At 31.2% G+C, this 24,107-nt stretch overlaps 1 protein-coding gene across 4 annotated transcripts in view; it reads left to right on the forward strand.

The window, feature by feature from the left end:
- The window catches only part of LOC118196986 (protein phosphatase 1 regulatory subunit 16A-like), a 166,441-nt gene that overhangs the window by 127,340 nt on the left and 14,994 nt on the right, over window positions 1-24,107 (forward strand). For all 4 annotated transcript variants that reach the window (XM_085822864.1, XM_085822865.1, XM_085822866.1 and 1 more), the window contains 5 exons: window positions 7,025-7,095; window positions 8,075-8,324; window positions 14,191-14,315; window positions 16,998-17,123; window positions 23,135-23,210. In XM_085822864.1, coding sequence (XP_085678990.1) covers window positions 7,025-7,095; window positions 8,075-8,324; window positions 14,191-14,315; window positions 16,998-17,123; window positions 23,135-23,210 — 648 coding nt within the window. The remainder of the gene's footprint in view (window positions 1-7,024; window positions 7,096-8,074; window positions 8,325-14,190; window positions 14,316-16,997; window positions 17,124-23,134; window positions 23,211-24,107) is intronic.

Here is a 24,107-nt window from a genome sequence, read left to right on the forward strand (position 1 = left end):
TGTTTTGTAGCACGACGTTTTCACCTTGCGTTGTTTTCTCCGCGACGTTTTCGTCCGCGATGTTTTTTCCGCGATGTTATCGGCGGACACCATCTTTTAAATCGAAAAATATAAGTCAATTTATAATTAATGCTCTATTCCGTTCATTTTAAATTAGAGAATTATTAGAAATTAGCGAAATACTTTAAATAGTACTTAACTTTCTCTGAACATTTCTGAAAGGTAATAAAATAAGGTTTTTATTTTTAATTAACTCAAATAAGTAAAACGTGTAAGCCCAAAGTGATTAATTTTCAGATATATAAACGATGAGTTTAAAATGAGCAGCAGTAAAGCCTCTCCTCTAAAAAATTTTAAAAGGTACATGTTACAATAATATATGGATGTGAAAAAAATTTATTTTATTTAAAGCCTTTTGGCATTTGGAACATAAAATTAAAGTAGCGAATACTCTATCAAAGGTATCGAAAGACGTATACAATTTTAAAGGTACCGTAAGGTATTTTTCATCCTTTAAGCATAACATTTTTGTTAAAATCTAAATTTTTGTAGTTCAACAGCTTAGAATTTTATAAAACAAATTCATAATAAAAATCTCTGCTGTTAGTTAGCGAAAAGTAACCAAGATGTGATTTTTGTGTAAATGTCACTAAACTATACAAATCCATCACACTATGAATGTTTCTTTCATGCGAAAGTGTCCCTTTTTTTGATTTGTATGGAACTGTCGTGTGTCGAAATAGTATCAGAACACTGTCAAGCGAGCTTCTGAATGTAAACAAAGAACACCCCATCTGGTGACCGAAGCTTCGAAGCTGTGCTTCACTTCTAGTGCCGATTGGCCACTCCTTCCTTTCTTACCTCCATGCTTGTGATATTGCTGTTGAATTGAATTATCTGTGGTTTAAGTGCGAGGAACATGATATTTAATATATAAAGGTAACAGACACAAAACGTTAAAAAACGTTTCTTTGGGCGTAAGTTTTAATCTAGGTACATAGTGAAGCTGCACTACTTCCTTTGGTGTTATATAATGCGCTTGGGTGTTTCAAAGTTGGTCATTGTAATATATACGCCCACCAGCGGCCGAGCGGTAAAGACGCTGAACACTGGTAGTTCGGTCTGAGGTTCGAATCCCGCGAACGGGCTGGCTGCATGAGCGTCCCCATGTGTAACGTGTATACGAGCCAGTTTCCCTCAGAAAGTCCTCCACGAAAGGCGTCCCTCCCTTTAGGCAGATAGCCCTCGTGTGCTTTACCATAATTAAATACACCATTGTAATATATACGAAAAGTATATATTTCTCAAATATTGATTTTATTTACCTATATATTAATCTTCTCCTTGCTAGAAAGAATTACTTGCAAAGAGATTAAGCTACTATATGAAGTTTTCTGTTATTTTATAAGTACTAGTTCTTTCCTTCTTTCTTTCTCGATAGATTTTAGATTTACTAATCACATCATTTTATTAATCTCAAAACAATAAACTTTAACGATTGATTATATCATTTAAAATTTTTTGAAATAAAATCTGCCATGCCGTTTAAATTTTTCTCCACTTTAAGTATGTAAACGCTTCTCTCAGATTCTAATTTTAAAACCTGGTTTTTATTAATTTTATCATGAAATGCAATGATATATTAAATTTTAACTTTAAAAAATATATCTCGTTTAAATATTTGAAAAATTTTATAGATAATGATGTCTTTTCAAACAAGACTGATTAAAAAAAGTGTGAATTAGGCAATTTTCTAGAATTCATTTTTAAATTAGCTGCTTCCACGGGAATTCCATGCATATTTAATCGCAAATAATGTACGTAAATTTTAATGTAAAGCTGGACATACTATATTTTACTTTAAGATATCGAGTAATAAGAGAATTGCTCAAACTAAAAGAATAATTGTCCACTGATGAAAATAAAATTTTCATTTGAACAATTTGATAATATGTAATTCAGGACTAAAAAATAAGAAAATAGAAATTATTATTTTTTTTAATAAAATAAGTTTTTATTTAAAACCCATAAAATATTTAATGAACTAAAAGGAAAGAAAGTAATCTATGACATAGTTTAATGAGAACAAGAAATTAATTATTTCTCTTAACAAAATTTGTTCGTCTGCAATTTTATATTATGAATAATAGAAGTGTGAAGCACCCTTGATAAATATATAAAGAAACGTCTTATACTTTTGACAACGTAATGCGATTATTTAGTATCATTGTTAGATTTCGTTATTTAGTACCATTGTAATGGAGTTGGTAAGTTTGACTAATAAAGTTGGTTGTTCTATCAACAATGGCGAGCTTTCTTTAAAACTTCAACTTACCAAATAACTAAAAAGCATTTTAAGCACATGCATCTTTAGGCACGGATATTTTATGCGCGATGTTTCTTTACATTTCTTACTGGTATTATGTTGGTAGCGTAGCCAAAAAACGTCTATATAATTACATAAGAATACATATTCTTTGGCGTAGCAACGAAAATGTGTTTCACCATGCTTATGATATTCACAAGATTAAGTTATAGAGGAATTTTGTAAAGAAAATTTAATCTGCGTTTCCCATTAAGCTGTATAACAAATTATTTTTCATTAAATATTTATGAGATTTAAATAAAAGCTTCTTTTGTATTATTTAAAAATATACTTATTCAACTCTCATTTAAATTTTATTTTGTTTAAACCCAGTTATGAAATCGGTACCATCTGGTCAATCCCAGATTTCAGTACAGTTCCGGTACGAAGACCGTAAAAAATCGCGAAATTATTGTTGGTGCGAATGATGCCAAAAATAATTATGGTAACCCTAACGCAAGAAAGGAAACATAATAGTAAAATAACTGTTTAGATTATTATTTCAATTTAGATGAAAGGTTAATTTCATATAATACATTTTTATTATTATAATTTATGAGAAAAGGCTAAACGAAACTGAATGGAAGCATAATAGTAAATAACTGTCCCAAATTATTTTACTGTTATAATTTATAAACAAACAGCTTAACATAACTGAAAGGAAGTACAGTCAAAAGTCGTTAATTCGGACACCCATAATCCGGAATTATCTATAATCCGGACCTCAAAGCTAAAAACTTTCTGCGCATGCGCCGTGTCGACACATGCGCATAGGCGTTTACGCGTGAGCTTAAGACCTTTACGACTGCGCATATGTGTGTGCGCAAGCGCAGAATACGTTTTCGCGTGCGCGTTTTATGTATAACGGACAGTATAAGCTAAAATTATCTATTTCAGTTAATGTTGATGATTGCGTTGTTCCTTAATCTTCGAATTATTTCCGGCTTATTATTTTTTGCAGACTGTAAGAGCAATTTTATAAAAGTAAACTTGAACTTTCGATTATGTCAAATAGAATTTCCGATACTGGAGCTCCCAAAGGATCTACAAAACGAAAGTATGTTCCGATGTTTGTCGAACAAAAAGCAGAATTGCTGCAAAAAATGGATAAAGACATGAAGAAGGTGACAGAGAAGTTAGTGAAAACGAAAAAATTTCGATTGACAAGTTAGTCGGTATTCTCGGCACAGCAATTACGGGACTTGAACAGCGGAACTTTGTAACTGAACAAGAAATTATGTCTGTTTATAGAATTAAAGAGAAAGTATTATCTCATAAAACGAAGCAACTTAAACAACTTACATTGAAAGAAATGTTTAATAAAATAAACAAATAAATATTAAGCTTTTTTTTCTAAATTTTGATACCCTTTAGATCATAATTGTTCTTTATTTCATAAATTACGGTTTCATATTTTTAATTTTAGAATTTCTGCATGCCCTCTTACGAGATTTAAACTCATGATCTATAATCCGGAAAAATCGATAATCCGGAATCGCCGGAGTCCCGACGAGTCCGGATTAACGACTTTTGACTGTATAATAGTAATTAACTATCTAAGATTATTAATTTAATCTGATAAAATTTTTAATTTGTATAATACATTTTTTATTATTTTAATTTATAAAAAAAGGTTAAACATAAGGGAAAATTTAAGGGGAGGCATTTAATTTTCGATATCTACCAACATTGCAGAGAAAATTTCAGTTGTTTGGTGCAAATATGTGTACATAAATTCGGAAAATAAGAATCGAAATGCTATCGAGCAGTGCCCCGATAGCGTTTATTACTCCATTTAGCACTGCCCCACAGCCGTTTTGTTATTTATGTGTGACACCCACTTCGGGGTCCACAAAATTGTGGTTGACAGTAAAATGTTTAAAGTCGTCATCTCGCTCATCATCTGACCTATATGATTTCCAGTAGTCACTGTAAATAATTCTTCCCACTGCGATCTTTTCCTTTATGACGTTCAATAAGGTTTTCATCGAAGCAGTGATTAATAAGAAACATTTGAATCTCTGCACAATCCGCCGAAAAATCACCGTGGCGGAAGGACGTTTTCCTTTTCCTGAAAAGGCTTTCGTCTACTTAATAATTTTGCTACATCTGCTGATTTTCAACTTAGGCCAAGCAACGGCATACACCTCATGCATGTAACTGTTCCAGTCTACAGTTCTATTGTCTTTCATCTGCAGCTGGAGTTCACAAAATTCAAGTAAAGAAGAAGATTTTTGAGCCTTCGAACAATTTTGACTTCTTAATTTTTTTCAGTTTTGCTTTTGACTTTCCTGCACCACTATTTCGCTGTTGAGTTACCGCTAAAGCACAATTTCATCTGTCAAAAGTTTACAATAGTGTGCCCCCCTTTTTTAGGGGGCGGATTCTTTTTTGACGCAAAGATCGGCTTCAGGACAGTGTTGTTTCTGGACAATCCTGTGGTTGTTAACTATTGTTATTATACTAGGGACCCCAATTTCAGTAAACGCCCAAGGGCGATCCTAAATGTTAGTAATATGTGATTTTGTATATGTGTTATGCAAATTGTTGCTCAGATTCTTTATTGCATATTGTTCTTTTTTCCTCCTGATTGCATTTTGTTTTTACTAGTGGCACTAAGGCCACTAGTAAAAACATGTATTCTTCTGTGAAATAGTTGTTAAAAAAAATAGTTAATTATGTATGGATTAGTAATTAGGTACTTAAGGAAAAAATATGTATTTAACTATTATTATGAATTTAAACTCTTACTCATTTAATTATTTAGCACATTGAGTTATATTTCTCATAATTCGAAACTTTTATCATGTTATTCGATGAGGGGTAGGGCTATGGCGCTCAGGCACCCTGGTGGTTAAGCACTGCAGTTCAGTGTATAATAGGACAGTGTTGCCAGAAAATTTTCAACTAAAGTAATCTAAATGTAGCAAAATTATTAAGCAGACGAAAGCCTTTTCAGGAAAAGACTAAAAAATTCGCAAATTATGGCAGAGATCACGTGGCTTTTGTAACGTCATAGTTATTTCGATCCTTAGTCGTTTTAATTACGTATGTTAGCCTTAACGAAAATTTTAAAACTATATTGCTCATTTTCAATTGTTTAAATATCCATTCCTTTCATAATTAATTCTCATTTAATTTAGATTTATGTTTTTAAATGAATTTCTTAGACATTTCTCACGTTTAGATTGTTAGCTGTTTTATACTAAATTTTTTTGAGTTGACAGTTAATTTTTTTCATCCAGTATTTTTTTTAGCTTAGTAGTGAACATTTTAATTGAGGAATGCTTTTCAGCGAGTTTTCCGCTCTGATTGGTGGACTTATTTCAGATTTTGATTACTTAAGAAAGCCTTGTGTGTTCTTTCAATGCTAAATTTATTTGTGTAGAAAAATGCAGTTGCTTTGATATTTAAGTCATTTTTATTCCACAGGTCTTAGCAATATTATAATCAGGAGGATGAATTTTATTTCTCTATCTGTTTGGGTACTCAGTATATGGCGCGCAAGCTGCAAGTTCTTTTGTTCGCTTTGTTTTTACCACAGAACTGATGAGGGGGGGGGGGGGGAACAAATATGGAGAGCACTAAAATCATGAATATTATTAAGGTACACAATTCTGTGTTTTACAAAGTATTTTACGATATATTAAAAACGTCTTTGAAGTCGCCAAAAGTAGCATAAGGAATTGATGGAGGTCGCAAAAATTTCGCAAAATCCCTAATACTAAAATTGTCGTACCACGAGTTTGTCAAAAGTCGCAAATTTGCGAAAAGTCGCACGATCTGGCAACACTGCTCCAGAAAGGCACATTTTCAAGATGGCCTCTTGAAAGAACATAAGAAGTCAACGAATTGCACAAACTCAGTGTCCATGTACACATCGATCTGTTTTCACTTAAAAAGCATCAGAGAATTGCACAAACTCGGCATTGCGCACTGCCTTGACTTTTGCCCATGTACACTTCCTTAAAAAAATCAGGAAGCTAAAATCAAGTTAATACTATCATGGTAACGAGAAAGTGGTTTCATCACCAAAATTGAATAAAATTTGTCGCCAATCGAAGGAGCACCCAATTCTACACTAAAACCTTTCATCTAGCGGCTTTAAGAATATTATTTTCTATTGTGAATAATGCCTTCTTTGAAAAAATTCTATTGCAGACTTTTCGTCAGTGGGCAATTCCTAAATTGTTAGATCGGAAAATAAGAATCGAATAAGATCGTTATCAAAAAAGAATTCAAAAATTAAAACATGTCGACTTCCAAATATCAGCCAAATACAGCTATCTAAATTTACGCGCGTTAAATCGGTGCTAGATTTGACACGTGGTTTAAATGGGCACGTTTGCTAGATTTGGCGCTTTTGCGCATATATATTCGATGCAATTTCGTACGGTCCTCAAAACGGAATTGTAACTGGATTTCTTATTTCTATAACTAGTAAAATACGGCTACTGGACTTCATTTAACTTCCCCAAAAGTAACATCCAGTTACTAGGTTTATGCTTTCATCTGAAAAGATATTTTTGGCTCATTTCTTTCACAAAACAAAAGTCATTATAAATATGTAGGAGGTAATATGAAGTATTTATTCTATTGTTACTTTATTGTAATATGTTTGTAAATATTTAACATTTTTTTTTTTTCCCCTTCCTACAGTGCGGCGATTACTATTGCTTGGAGTAAGTCCCGATTCTACAAATGAAGACGGTTTAACTGCACTTCATCAAGTAGGTGATAGATGAATTTTAATTTCTTTTTACTTTGTGAAATCTGGCTGAAGGTAAGACTGAAAAAATTATATGCCTGCCTAGTTTGATACGAAAATATGCTGTTTTCACAACAATGCCTTTGTTTCCAAAGAACTAGCGGCCAAGCGGTAAAGACGCTGAACACTGGTAGTTTGGTCCAAGGTTCAGATCCTGCGAACGGGCTGGCTGCATGGGCGTTTTCATGGTTTTCCCCCATTTGTAACGTATATAGTGCCAGTTTCCATTAGAAAGCCCTCCACAAAGGCATCCCTCCTTTAGGCAGATAGCCCTCGTGTAGTATAGACCTTGTATAGCCCCCTTTGGCATAATTAAATAATCCGATAATCCAAAGAACTTTTTTTAATATATAGAAAGAGGAAAAAATTAATAATACTCTTAAAATTTCTGTTATGAAAAAAATGCAGTTAATAATGCCATAAAATTCTAGTAATGTCTATGTTTTCCATTAGCAAAATGAAATATTAGTCTACTAAAATGGAAAATTCGTGCATTTATCTAGCTGCCATTTCTTTCAAAATTCAGCCTTCTAAATGAATGTTTTTTATGCTCGGATGCAGCTGAAAGATTAATTCAGAAATCAAAAACTAACCAATTCAGACATTATCTTCTTTCCTTATTTCACTGCACTAATTACATGACTTTTATAATTTGTAAAATTTTATATTTTGTTTTAATAATTAGCAAATGATCATTCACTTCAAATTGCCTCTCATCTTTGTCAGAGTGGTTAAACAGCACTTTCTAGATGTGCAGCATCAATACAAGTCAGTTTCTTTTAGTCCTCCACAAAGACATTAACTCTTGTGTACTTTGCCATATTCAAATAACTTATCCTTTCAGCTTAACTTAACCTTCAGGTTTATACAGCTTGAAGTTTCATTTCTTTAATATGAAATAAGTCTGTGATATTTACTCTTACCGTCATTACCTTTTCCAGTGCTGTATAGATGACAGTGAAGCCATGATGAAATTGCTACTGGAATTTGGTGCTAATGTGAATGCTAAGGATAGTGAACAGTGGACTCCTCTTCATGCAGCTGCAACCTGTGGTCATTTGCACTTGGTTCGATATCTCATATCAAAAGGAGCGGACTTGCTGGCTGTGAATGCTGATGGCAATATGCCCTACGATATATGTGAAGATGAGGCCACTTTGGACTATATTGAGTCCGAGATGGCTAAAAAAGGTATGCTTGATGAATTTTCTTTTCATTTTCAAAACTTAAACTACAAATGAACAATAATTATGAAATGAGTTGCAGTGATTATCATATGTTTCCATTAATAAATAAATCTCATGTGACCATTGCATGTCCTCCTGCCAGTCCCGTGTTAAGACATGGAACTGGTGGAATAGCAGCAAGCTTTAAGTAAACTATCCACTTACAGTTGATCAGAAAATTAATCTGTTTATCGTTCAGTGTTAATTATAAACACTACTCTTTTTTTATTATTCCATTCTCTTGCTTTGACCTTGAAAATATGGTAGTATATCCTCTGGTCATATAGTTCCATTTGGATTCACAAATCAAATGAACACAAAATTTTTAACAGCAGCTAATCTTTAGAATTCCTGAGTTAGTTGATAGATTGTTAAATGCTGGCATATATTTCTTTTTATATTTGGCTATATTATCTCTTAAAATAATATATTTTGATAGCATATGATGGCAACATCTATTTATCTGAAAAGATATTCAACTCAAAAGTGAAAGAAACAGAAAATAAATTAAGCCCAATATTTATACTGAGAGTTCGTCTTCATAATGAGTTTATTTTCTTTGTATTTAGCATGATTCCTAGAATAAATTTAATGCTTAGAAATGTAATACAGTCAAAAGTCGTTAATTCGGACACCCATAATCCGGAATGATCTATAATCCGGACCTCAAAGCTACAAACTTTCTGCGCATGCGTCGCTTTCACGCATGCGCGCAAGACCTTTACCGCTGCGAATTTGCGTGTGCACATGCGCAAAATACGTTTACGAATGCGCGTTTAATGTATAACGGACGGGATAAGCTAAGCTAAAATTATCTAATTATCTATTTCAGTTAATGTTGCAGATTGCGTTGTTCCTTAATCTTCGAATTCGATCCGGATTATTATTTTTTGCAGACTGTTAGAGCAATTTTATAAAAGTAAGCTTGAACTGTCAAATAGAATTTCCGATATATATTTACTAATATGTAAAGGATATACAAAGCGAAAGTATCTTTCGGAGTTCATTAAACAAAAAGTAGAATTGCTGCAAAAAATGGATAAAGGCATATCCTTTGTTTATGTAAACTTTAACGTTTGTTTATGTAAACTTTAACTTTGTTTATCTAAACATTGTTTATCTTTAACACCCGGGCAGCGTGCAATGAATTGGAAGTTGATCCAGCACTATCCTTATCTTAAGAGCAGATGTTTTTATTTTATTTGGCTTATAATTGCTTACTCAATGTAGTATTTCATCTCGATGTGTCTTTGATATGATTTAAATCGTCTTTGATATGATTTAAATCAAATGCCTCCTCATTATAATTCGCTTCGGATAGCGAAGAAAGTGATAGAGATTATTGAAAACGAAAAAGTTTCGATTGACAAATTAGTCGGTATTCTTGACACAGCAATTATAGGACTTGAACAGCGGAACTTTGTAACTGAACACGAAATTATGTCTGTTTATAGAATTAAAGAGAATGTATTATCACATAAAAACGAAGCAACTTAAACAACTTACATTGAAAGAAATGTTTAATAAAGTAAACAAATAAATATTAAGCTTTTTTTTTGTAAATTTTGATACTCTTTAGATCATAATTGTTCTTAATTTCGTAAATTACGGTTTCATATTTTTAATTTTATAATTTCTGCATGCCATTTTACCAGATTTAAACTGATGATCTATAATCCGGAAAAATCGATAATCCGGAATCGCCGAAGTCCCGATGAGTCCGGATTAACGACTTTTGACTGTATGCTATACTCAATCACATACATACATATTTTAAATACCCAAGTTGAAAAGTTTTAAATTATCTCATAATATATTTTTATGACAGTCCATACAAAAGCTTCTGGTTTATAAATTTGAGCTAAAATCTAATATGTTGTTCTCACTGATATAAAAATCTTAAATTGAAAGTTTGTTAATATATTTTAATGTAGTTTTTCATTAAAAACTGTTATGAACTTCAAGTAAAGTACCACTTCCTGTTGTCCATGAAGAACTGTTATGGGCTTCCAGCAAAGTACTACTTCTGGTTGTCCAATTTTAGCTAAAATCTAATAAATTTTTTGCATGAATGTAGAAAGCTTAAATATGGAAAGTACAAATTTTTGAAAGCCTCATATAAGAGTTATTGTGGACGAAAAAATCTATGCATACAATACAGACAGACATCATTGTAAAATTAGTAAAAGTGCATTGTGGGGACATTAATTTGTGCTTATTCACTCAAAACTCTGTATCAAATTTTCGGACCAGAAAAAATTACCTCTTGTATCTATGTAAATAGGTTGGTGTGAGGTAAAAATAGTGAGTGTCCTTCCCCCCTCCAAACAAGCCTTTATGATCTTCAACTAAAGTAACACAACTGTTAATCTAATTTTACCCCAAATCCAAGCAACTCTTTAAATGAATGCAGAAAGCTTAAATACAGGAATGGAACTGTTCAGATATTTGATACGAGTTTATAGTGGATGAAAAAATCTTCATATACATGCAGACATCATTAAAATAATAAAAATGTATTGTGGGGACCCTAATTCATGCTTATTCACTCACAACTCACGATAAAATTTTTTGGTTCAAAACCGTTATCTTCCTTACATATGTGTATAGGTTGGCAAGAGGTTAAAAATAAAGCGATTTTTAAGAGTTTAATTTTTTTTAATAAAATATTTCAGATAAATTTTCCATTTTTTCTGTATACTGCAGTATGCAGAAAAAGTGTTTATTTTATGCCAGACTAATCCAAGAATGTATGTATATGTATTAGTCACTCTGTTGAAATTGTTGTCACTGCTTTTGACTGGAACAAAGGGCACTCTAATGATAAATATCGATATGCAAATAGATTTTGCATGTACTGTAGGATTGACAGACATGCTTGGATCTTATTGTTCTTTTCTGTAAATGGAAGAAAAAGGATAAAACTAAATAAGTTCCATAAAGAGATAGTTGTATACAACTAGGCCAAAGATGACAGCATGAGGAAAGTGTTGATTTTGTAGGTGTATCTATATGCACCACTCAAACATTTTCAAATTATTCTCTTTTATGCAATTACTGAAAATTTGTGTTAGAATGTGGGCAGAAGGATAGTGTAAAATGATGTAGGTACAATATTCAGTGTTGCATACATTATTAGTCATGAACTGCTGCAAACAATTCATGAAAACAATTTTCAAACAAGAATTGTGAGATTTGAATATCTGGAGTATAATAAATTCAGAAGAAACCCATCTTAATAACTTCTCCTACAATGAGCTTGAAGTCATGAAAACAACCACCTCTTGGAATAGATATTTGGTTGGATTGGTCCCATATTTGCTTATGCAGGATATAAAGTATGCATTATAAGATTATTTACAAGGATTGTATAAGTCAGACAGACTGTGTGATATTCTGGGTATGTTCTAAGAAAGCAGAAGGTGATCCCGTAGTTCAGGTGAGGGTATATTTGATTTAGATGATATGTGTTGGGCTTGTAGATGCCAACCTTTTGCCTTTTTTTCATACTTCCTGATGTAAACACCCAATAAATCCTTCCAATATGACAATACTAGTGCCAGGAAAAAGTGATACGAAACACTTGAATTCCGTACTCTAAGGTGCTCTTGATCAGCAGTGCAAGAGACGACACTGCCAGTGTGACAGCTGTGTATCCCGGATTAGCCTGGACCGATTGAGAACTCGAGTTAATTGCATCATGATGCCAATGCATATTAAGCTTTGATTTGAATGTCATTGAGAATTTACTACGATGTGATTGTGATGAGCATGTCAGGATGACAACAGCATACTTCTAGCAATTTGGAAAAATGGTAGGATGCTAATGTTGAATATATCTATATTTGTTAACTCCATGCAAGACTGAATTCAAGCTGTCATTCATGTCTGACAGAAGTTAATGTTATTTACTTTGTGCCACCTAGAAGTGACTTTTTCTACAACGAAAAGATTATTATGATGAGATGTGTCATTAGAATAAAGTACTTAAGAAAACACTGCATTTCTATTTTTGGTGTTTACAAATATTTTATATTTTCTAATTTTACAATTGCTAGAAACTTATTTTCTAAATTTATTAATTTGCTTAACCTATTAACTGCCATGATCCCCATTTGGAGATTTGTCTTAGTAGCAGAAAATTGGTATTTTTAATTAGGTTGGCAACAATGGTTACTTTTTTGCATTGTTGTTTAAACCTTTTTCAAGCTTTTGCATGAGTTCTTGAGTAGAAGTTGTTGAAATAGTGAGCTGGAGAGTATTATTTGTGAGAAGAAGTAAAATTTTTGTGAGTTTCAAGATTTCAACATTTTCAAAATGAGGTATGTCATATTATTATGTACACCATTTCCAACTCTTGTGTTCTATAATGATTTTAGAATATATTTACTAACTGTTTATTGTCAATATGAATTTTATTTTCCGGTGAGGGCTACTTGAATGTCTATTCTCATTTGGACCTCGTGGCAGATTCCATCTGTAATGCATTCATATTCCAATTTCCAGTCTCTGTCAATGTAGACACCCAAAAATAAATGTAAATTGAGAGAAAAAATTTGGCAGTTAATGAATTAAGAGTAATTAAAAACAGTGCGGCACATGGACTGTGAATAAATTTAATGTCTAAGAAGTTATTTTCCTCGTGATATTAAATTTTAAAAGCCCTGAGAATGGATTTGGTTATTGGTAAAGACAGTTGTTGTGTTCATGTCCTTGGGATTAAATCCTGGATAAGGACTTGTATAGGATGCCTGTAATAGTAATATTTGAGGAGTAAGTATATGTAAAAATCCACTGATTAAATTTAATGTCTTAAGAAGTTATTTTCCTTGTGGTATTAAATTTAAAAGCCCTGAGAATGGATTTGGTTATTGGTAAAGACAGTTGTCGTGTTCATGTCCTTGGGATTAAATCCTGGATAAGAACTTGTATAGGATGCCTGTGATAGTAATATATTTAAAGAGTAAGTATATGTAAAATCCATTGATCCAAAAGTTTTTTTGGGAAGGCTCTTTGATAACTTGTGGTAGATTTATGAATTAAGAAAGTCACCTCATCTAATTCAGGGCCTTTATCTTGAGACATAATGTAGGTTTCATAAGTTCAGGGCTCCTTATCTCAAGACATACCATATTTGAGGGCATATAAGACTATATATATTTTATATATATAGTCTTACATGCCCTCAAATATGGTATGTCTAAAAAATATAATATATATTTTTTTCCTAAATTTGGTCTCAAAAAATTACCTGCTTCTTATACGTGAAGGACACAGGTTAACTTTCAATACTGAATGCTATTTTTAGCCTGGATAAAGATCTAGACACACATAAACAAACTTTTTTCCCCTTGTATGTGGTCTTCTAAATAAGGGTGCGTCTTATATGCCGTCAAATATGGTAATTGTCAGTTTTTATTTTGAAAGTGACTTGAAGGCTCCTGGGCTTCTTGGAATTCCAACATGTATGACCTTTGTTGATGCTACTGTTTGCAATGCCTCAATCCAAACTGGAATATTGTTTGATGAGAAAGCATTCATTCATTCTGGTGCCTAAGGCCTTTGACTTATAGAATACACCCATTATTAATTCTGGACTGATGGCACATGACCACCAACAACATTTAAAAATCAGATTTCAGTGAACATGTATGATTCTAAGAGTAAAGCAAGACTATATATATATATATTTTCTAGACCAAATTGGTCATTCAGTATTGTAATAACTACCTTGCTTGTATTAAAATGCAGATCCTTTTTGCTTTCAAATATGTATATCCTTATCCTGTATGTCTTAATGATTAATATTTTAAATATGTACTCATGTTTAGGAATTACTCAAGAAATGATTGATGAAACGAGGGCCATATCTGAAAAACAAATGCTTTCCGATTTAAAGATCCTGCTAGAAGAAGGTGGAGACATAGAGTACAGAGATCATCAAGGTGCAGCACCAGTAAGTTAATTTATTAAACTCCATGTGATGTAAAATATGAAATTTATCCATTAAAATTATAGTTTACCTTGAATATGGTAAGGAGGAATTTTTTATTCAAATATATAATTTGAATCTTAACATTACATAACTAATTTCATATCTTTTTACTCCATTATTTTAAATTCCTTTACACCATTAACAGTGGCAGCTCTTCTGTTTGTGGACATCAGCACATAAACCCCCAAAGAAAAAAGAAGATATAAATATATTAGTTAACAAATTAAATACACTTCTAGATTTTTGTCAATTTCCAGGATGAGTTTCTCCCCCTTTTCCAAATATGGAAATACGTAGCTAACATACTACAATACGAAGTCCATAATCCGGACGTCCATTATCCTGAATGATCTATAATCTAGACCTCAAAGCCACAAACCTTTTTTTTTTTTTTTTTTTTGTGTGCTTTACACATGCGCGTTATGCGTTTCGGCATGCACGTTTAATGTATAACAAACGGTATAACCTAAGCTAAAATTATCTTTGCTGATTCTATGACATTTCAGTTAATGTTGCAGATTGGGCTGTTCCTTAATCTTCTTATTGGATTTGGCTTATTATTTTTTGCAGACTGTTAGAGCAATCTTATAAAAATCAAGCTTGAACTTTCAATTATGTCAAAAAGAATTTTTCCAATTCTGGAGCTGCCAAAGGATCTACAAAGCGAAAGCATGTTTCGATGTACCGCTTCCGATACTGAAGAAAGTGACAGAGAGATCATTGAAAACGAAAAAATTTCGATAGACAAGTTAGTCGGTATTCTCGACACAACAATTACAGGACTTGAACATTGGAACTGAACAAGAAATTATGTCTGTTTATAGAATTAAAGAGAAAGTATTAGCACAAAAAAACGAAGCAACTTAAACAACTTACATTGAAGGAAATGTTTAATAAAGTAAACAAACAAATATTAAGCTTTTTTTTTTTTTTTTTTTTTTTGTAAATTTTGATACCCTTTAGATCACAATTACTCTTTATTTCATAAATTACGGTTTCATATTTTTAATTGTATAATTTCTGAATGCCATCTTACCAGACTTAAATTGATGATACCCGCTAATCCGGAATCGCCGAAGTCCCGACGAGTCCGGATTATGGACTTTGTACTGTATATTGTAGATTGCTATAGCACAGATTACTTGATTTCTGTGGTTCATACGATTGAGAAATTGCCTTTGAAAACTAGTTTATGGAGACAGAAGCAGACAAAGAAGCAGGAGGGGAACAACACTGCTCCTACCTTTCCATTTGTACATCTTCGGTGTGAGGGAGCTTGCACTGTTTTGGAGTCATCTTGCCCAAATTAAACTGACGTTTATGGCCACATTCATTCGGCACCCTAATTGTGCCTATTTAAGAACACTTACATTTTTTATACTGTTGCGATAGGACGTCAACACAGCAAAATTACATCCAAGCTGCATAGAGAGAGAAGCTAAAGTGCATTGGAAACTCACAAAGAGGAAGGTTTTGGTTTGAGTTAGAAAGGTTTCAGTTCTCAGAGTTTAGGTTCCCAATTACTACATCATTGACATTACGAGGCGTCGTGGCATAGATTAATCTAGATATGACGCTGTCCAGAAATGTTACTATTATTTTTAGAATGAAGACGGGAGTTATTAATTTATTATTTGAAAGACAGGTATTTTATATTTTACATGTATATATGTAGCATAACATAAAACGGGATTATTACATATGAATTTTGTTTTAGTTTTACTGAAAGCTTCAATAATTAAGAGTAAGTAAGAAGCATCACAATTGTAGATTGCTGTTCAATTAATAAACGGTTAATGGTATGGACTAATAAGTAATAAGCAAGATAACCACTGAGTAGTACTTAAAATCTTGAGCATTTAACCTATATTTATAAACTGTAAGCATTTCAACAGAAAAGCTTTTGGATGTAGTAATGTTCTCACGTGATTAAAAGCACAATTTGGCTTTTATATGATTACAGTACAAAGTACATAATCCGGACTCATCGGGACTTCGGCAAGTCCGGATTAGGGGGTTTTCTGGATTATAGATCATCAGTTTAAAACTGGTAAGATAGCATGCAGAAATTATACAATTAAAAATATGAAACCGTAATTTAGGAAATAAAGAGCAATTATGATCTAAAGGGTATCAAAATTTACAAAAAAAAAAAAAAAAAAAAAAACTTAATATTTATTTGTTTACTTTATTAAACATTTCTTTCAATGTAAATATTTTAAGTTGCTTCATTTTTTGTGCTAATAATTTCTCTTTTATTCTATAAACAGACATAATTTCTTGTTCAGTTACAAAGTTCCATTGTTCAAGTCCTGTAATTGCTGTGCCGAGAATACCGACTAACTTGTCAATCGAAATTTTTTCGTTTTCAATAATGTTCTCTGTTACTTTCTTCACTATCGGAAGCGTGCATGGGTAAATGCTTTACTGGCTTTACGCGCACATCAAATGCGCATGCGTAAGTTTGTGGCTTTGAGGTTCGGATTATAGATCATTCCGGATAATGGACGTCCGGATTACAGACTTTGTACTGTATTTGCATTTTATTGTTATATTGTTTTTTAATACTAATCATAAATTGGTAGTTAATATGTCAAATTTTGATAATTGCTGAAATTTTAATTCTTTGATTTGTCCTTTAAGCTTCACATAGCAGCTGCAAATGGTTATGTAAGTGTTGTAGAATTCATCCTGGATAACCATGGTTCAACAAATGTATGTGACAATGATATGTGGCAACCCATCCATGCTGCAGCCTGCTGGGGACATGTAAGTCATATGGAATTATTAGAAACTTTCTTTCTGGTATCATTTTACGAATGTATTCATTGTCGTATTTTGAACACTTGTATATGAAATGACTATAAAACACTGCATTCTGCATTTTCATAAATGTATATGTTAAATTATGCAGAATTATATGACTTTTGAGTTATGTCATGTCTAGACAATACTTCACCTGAGGTACAGCACGCACCTCTATCGATGTGACACTTTTACATTCGACAGAGGAACTGTACTAAATCATGGTACCATAACTCTTAAAATAGATGTAATCATACCTTTGTATACTCAGAAAAATAATACATGTAATAAACTTATAATTAAATGAAAATATTAAAAAATACTTTTTTAAAAATTAGCAGATATCATTGAAATAATAATACAATTAATATAAAAATGAACTGCAGAAATTTTTACCTTGCTTTTTGATAAAGAAGAATCAATAAAAATTTTTTTAATGTATTTATTTAATTCATGTTTCTATGTATAAAGAATAGGTTTATTTCGTGATGAATGGGCTGTCTGCACTGCTTTTATTATTATTATTATTATTATTATTATTTCAAATGTGTAACTTGAATACGGGCCAACTTCCTTTAGAAAGTCCTCTAGGAAGGCATTCCTCCTCTTAGGCAGTAGCCTTTGCATGCTTTGCCGTAACCAAGCCAAATGAAACCTATTAATAGAGAAGTTACATTTGAAAGTAGTGTGTCTGTTTTCTTCAATTAAATATTGATCCAACAGGACAAAAACATCAGCTATACATACGTAACTGCAAATTTTATGATGAAGAATAGACAAAAGCTAACTTAGTATAAAAAGAGCAGGGGAGGAAATCAGATAACATGGTATATTTTATTTTCAGATATCAAGGTTTAATCTCTCGATGTCATTCCACAGCACTTTTGTGCACGTCTGTAGAAATGAACTCTAGGCATACGTCATGCCTTAAAAACTTACTATGATGAAATAAATCATAAATATATTTAAACAGTCTAAAATTTATTAGTTTCTTTATAATACAAATTTCAGAAAGAACTATAGTTCAGATTAATAAGAGAGAGAGACCAGCAGTATGGCATTTCCTGGGCAAATTTAGCCTATGTGGTTAATTACCATAAATGTATATACATTATTACCATAAATGTATTACATTATTGTCTAACATTATTGGCAGAACTCAAGTCACTACTTGAGTTCTGCCAATAATGTTAGAAAACAGCATCTAAGCATCTTAAATTATTTTCAAGAAAGAATTAGCATAATTAATTTTTCTCATAATTCAACTAGATTATTAATAACTAGCAGCTTCACTGCCAGCCTTCGTCTGGCTTTTAAATGTACAGGGAAAATAGCTGAAGGGAACACCAAAAGTTGAATTTAAAAACTGCATAGAATTTTACTCTGCAGGACAAATTTATAAAAAAAAAAAAAAAAAAAAAAAAAAATTATTGCATATAACAAAATTACAACGAAATAAGCAATATCCCTTAATACAAATATTAATTATCCTAATAAATAAATTAACCAACTTCCTTTTGCAAAATCGTAAGAACTCAAATGGTATAAAGGAGGTTAAGAACTTTGTTTCCTAAAAAAAAATCACTCAAAACTTTTCAGTATCTTAAAAACAGTGAAATGAGCAATAAATAACATAAAAGAATACAAAAAACAAAAAATTCTAAAAAGCAAAGTACAATTAATGATATTTTCAAGAGGAAAAAATTACAATGAAATAAGCTATATCCCTTAATACAAATACTAATTATCCTAATAAAAAAATTAACCAACTTTCCCTTGAAGAAAAAAAAATCATGCAAAAATTTTCAATATCTTACAAACAGTGAAATAAGCAAAAAATAACATGAAAGCAACTCAAAAAACATAAAATTCCGTGCGAATTTTACTCGAAGTTTTATTCCGCGCAGAACGACTTAAAAAAAAAAAAAAAAAGCATTATATATATAAAAAGACAATGAAATATGCGAGTCTCTTAAAAACAGTGACATAAGAAATACAATGAAAAATTGTTGTCAAACCCATATTTCTAAAAGAATGAAACTATTCAAAATAATGCGATTTCATCAATAACAATAAGAAAGGAAAATTGTTGCCAAACTCACATTTTTAAAGATGTGAGAAGTGTACTCAGAAGCTTCATTTAAATTTTTTTAAAAAAATGCAAAATATTATCATTTTTCCAAAATTCTTTTTGTAAAAGCAGTCGCAAGGATGAAAGTTTAATGTATCCAAAAATCAAAGAAAAATAAACTGTACATTTTTAAAAATAAACTTTTTTAGAAAAAATCCCATTGAAAAGGTGTTAAGCTCCCTTTGTTAAATAAATTCGTATTTAATCGATTTATTGAAACACGAAATTTATTTTAAGTTCGTAAAATAGCTAAGTGCTATTTCATGACGATGTGAAAATGGAGTCTGTAGAGTAAAATCTCGTTTTCCTATAGCCCATTATGTCTCAAAATGACGCGATTTCGTCACAAAACATAAAATTAAAAAAATTCTAATTTCGAAAAAATCGCTTCGAGGTGCACTGGCTCTTGTCTAGATGCACCTATGTACCAAATTTCGTAGCCGTGGGTCTATTAGCTTATGCACAGTGCGTGCGAAAGACAGACACACACACACAGACAGACACTTTCTTTTATTATATGTAGAGATAAAAATGTATTCCTAACCCTTTTTTGGAATTAATAGGAACCATGCAATAAAAAATTGCATATTAAAAAACACTAACAAAGTAATAAATTATTTCTGTTTAAATAATTTTCATAGTATATCATATTGACACTATGCTTTATCAAATATAAATTGAAATTCCACCCTACTGAAAAGAAGACTAGGATAGTTGGTCACATAGCACCCTTAGTAACAATACCAAGAATATAATGCTTTTAAACTGTCTAAGAAATGTTCATTATTTCAAATGGCACAATATTGTAAAACTGCACTTCTTGATGTCTTTTAGAGTGTAGAGTTAAATCATAATTTCTTTTTTTAAAATGGAATATACATTTCATAGCAGGGCCATAACTAGAGATTTCATTTCTTTCATAAGAAATTTGGCTTGGTGGTATATTTAATTATGGCAAAGCACATTAGGGTTATCTGCCTAAGGGGAGGGATGCTTTTATGGAGGACTTTCTAAGGGAAACTGGCTTGTATACACATTACACATTGAAATTTGGCTTGAACTTGGTGAGCATCAAGAACATTTTTCATACCTTGGAAATGATGACGAAGATGTGTGCATAAAATACCCATCATTGGGTCAGTGTTTTTCCTTACCCTACACCAGCAAAAATTTTTAATTATTTCTCAAGACTTGGAGATCTCTGAAGTGAGAGACACCAGATTTCCAAATTTTCTTCTCAATTCAATGATTGTAAGCAAGTATTCTCCAGTAATCTGTATGCTGTTTCAGGTTCTGAAAACTTTGAAACAATATTTTCGGAACCCTAAAACTTTGCATTGTATTTATCACTAAGAACAAGATCAAATGTTTCCAGTTTTTTTAGGGGGAGTGTATTGCTTTATTACTTCCCTTGCTTTTTTTGAATTAATCAGAATTATGCAGTTGACACATTTCATCACATCATCAAACCTGTGCTTTAGCACTAGAATTATGGAAACAGTCATTTTGACTGAAAAAGAAATTATATTGTTCCTATTTTTAAAATTTTCTTTTTAAATATTTTCATATTTTTTATTTTTCTTAAATACAATGGTCATCAAAATTAAAGGATAATGACAGAAATAAATAGTAACTGATACTTAATGAAAAATTACTGATAGAACTTTAAATTACGATATCTGACAGCTGATTATTTGCAAAATAGTGAAATTAAAAGCCAAATTTATGAAAATTGGAAAATGGTAAAAAAAGTAAATCACCTCTTATGGAAAATATTATTCTTTACTATTTACTATGGTGTTTTGTCACCTTGGACATATGTGCATACTTTACACCTTCATTTCATAGATTTTAACCAAAGTGTTCATCAAGTCTTGTGGAATTGCACTCTTCTAAAAGTGTACTTTTCAACTCCTAAAGGATCTGGGAAGGAATTTGGCGCATTGAAATTCTGTCCCTAAGGCATCCCACACATGCTCAGTTAGGTGCATAAGGTGGCCAATCCATTTGAATGATATTTTCTGTTTGCAAGTGTTTTGACACCACATATGCTTAATGAGGACGAGTATTGTCACCCATTGGCAAAAGCTCTGGTCCAACAGCTCCTCTAAACAGTCTAATTTAGGGTTCCAGTACCTCGTCTACATATCTCCAAGTGGTTACGGAACCTTCTTGGAAGGTATGCAGCTCGATGCAACCATTTGTCATGATTTCTCCCCAAATCATTATTATTATTATCATGCTTACTTTTATCATGCTAATTTGATTTTTTAAATCTGTTAAGGCATTGCTGAGAAAATGGAAACATCTGTTAGAGTGAGATGAATATTTAAGCTTATTTTATAATAGTAATAAATAAATAAAGTTTATGCCAAAGCAAGCAAATGATAGTTTAAATAGGAATAATTTACAGCACTCGGCAAATTACATCTAGCAAATTTTGTATGTGTTTTTCCTTTTTTATATTTTAATTAAACACTGGATTACAAACCATAGCTAATAGATACAGTGAGTCCTATATTCATGTAAAAAAGATCAGCCTTTAATATAACTTAATAAGTGCAAAAGTATACAGCATTTCTTTTTGAAACTTGATGATCTTATATAAAACTTTAATTATTAAATTCTAAGAAATTTGTTTTATTTATAATCAAGTTACATATATAAATTCTCAGCATTTTTATCACACATTAAAACTATAAAGATAAATATATAATACATTCCAATAATTTGCACTTGTGGGCATACATTTTGCCCTTTGTAATTTTTTCATTAAATTTGCATTGTTTGCAAATGAATAACTAAGAAACTTATAATTTCAGAGTTACTTAATAAATATTCATTAAATACAAAATTATATTTTTAATACATTCATATACTAAAAATATGTCATTATAAGGGGAAAATGTTGGAAGGTAAAGGAATAAATGATATAGAAGTTTTTGAAAACTCTTTTCATAAAAATGCATCAAAATATTTTGTATATAAGAAAAACTGTATATCCACCAGCAAAATGACTTCTAATGAAACTTTTATGCTCTTAAATGGAAGGAAAACTAGGTATATAAATAATCACACTATTTTACAGAACCTTGACAGCATGTTTTCCCCTAAATTGAATCTCTATGCTATATCCATACATTCCACATATGTGTTGTCAAACTAACAATATTTTACAACAGCTTACAAACACCAAAATGAAATTTTGGTTTTTTAAAAGAAAATTTGTTTCTTTATATTAGTTTTATTTTTAATACTATATAAATCTGTGTAGAGGTTATTCTTCAGAATCTATTTCTGTTAGCAGGTGATATAAACCAAGTTTATATTTGTTGCATGAAATGTAAACAAACCAGTTACGAAGTGCATTTCATTTAAAATTTGTATCTTAAAAGCTGTGAATAAATAAATAAATAATTCGCACATTAACCTCATAAACCTAAAACTAATATTAAAACAACATATTAACTACTCAAAATTTATAATTATACTAATAATTTATCAAAAAAAAGTACAAATTTATGGTGTATGATTACTACAAAAATTTATGCAGAAAATGTTATATAAATTTGATAATGAATAAAATTAATTCCTGTAGTTAATATATGTTGTAAATATATTTTAATTGTGTTACTTTTGTTAAAAAGATTATTTACATATTTATATTAAAATAAAAAAAAATATTGTTAAATATGCCATATTGAATTTTCTAAATATCAGAATGTCTGTTTACATCCAAATATAAGTGTCAACACAGGCATTCCCAAATTATAGGAAATTCTGTAGTATATAGAAGTAAAGGCAAAGTATAGCTGTAATTTAATTTATTTTTACCTTTATTTAGCCAGATGTGATAGAGATGCTTGTACTTGCTGGAGCAGATTTATCTGCGAAAACCAAAAATGGAGAAACACCTTTCGGTGAGTATTATGCAAAAAAAATTATAAATAAAGTGTGTGTTAACCATAATAATGCTGTAACTATATAGTGTAAGTTTTTAACATAATCATGAGAATTATCTGCTCCAAAAGAATTAAATCTGTTTTTCTAGATTAAATTTCAAGCTTCATTTATTTTCAGAGTAAAAATCCTATTGAAATAAAGTGTTGTGCATATTATATTATTTATTTATCTGTAGATATTTCATTGAGAAGAAAGAAAGAAGCTACAAGGTATAAAAAATAGATTCTAATAAATATTACTAAATACACATAGCTATTCAGCTATATACAGAGCCTGTTCACACATTTTTTAGACGATGTATATTGTATTCACAAAACTAAATTACATAAAATTTTTGTGTTTTAAATGTTCTATTTGACATCCCTTATTCTGAACTATCTTTCGACACCGCAATTTCCAGGATAATAATGCCTTTTGAAGTGGCAGAAGAGGTATTCTATCCCATTCCTCCTGAACAGCTTTCCAGAGTCCTGTTAGAGTTTTGGGACAACGTTTGGATAATGCAGTTTTTAAAAGTCCGTAGGAGACACATCGGGAGATTTAGTAGGGATATCAGTGAAGGGTTGATACTTTGATACCAGTGTTTTTGTTCCATTTCTTTTAGGAAATTTACAGTGGATTTTGATGTGTGACTGCTAGCTTTGTCCTGATGAAGTCTCACAGATTGATAGCACTGTGGGTAAAGCGATGGTATTTCATTCAAAAAAATTGGCGATAAAATATGTTCCTGATAGTATTTGGAGTTAATCTTGACATTTTTTTTTTTTTTTTTTCACTCTCTTTATTTTTAACTTGCCATTATAAGAAAACCCAGCAACAATCATGAATCCCTTAGAAAAACTTTCTTTCGATTC

Source organism: Stegodyphus dumicola, chromosome 8 (genome assembly GCF_044657685.1).
Source record: "Stegodyphus dumicola isolate Sdum_Otavi_A_Nest chromosome 8, ASM4465768v1".
Taxonomy (NCBI): domain Eukaryota; kingdom Metazoa; phylum Arthropoda; class Arachnida; order Araneae; family Eresidae; genus Stegodyphus; species Stegodyphus dumicola.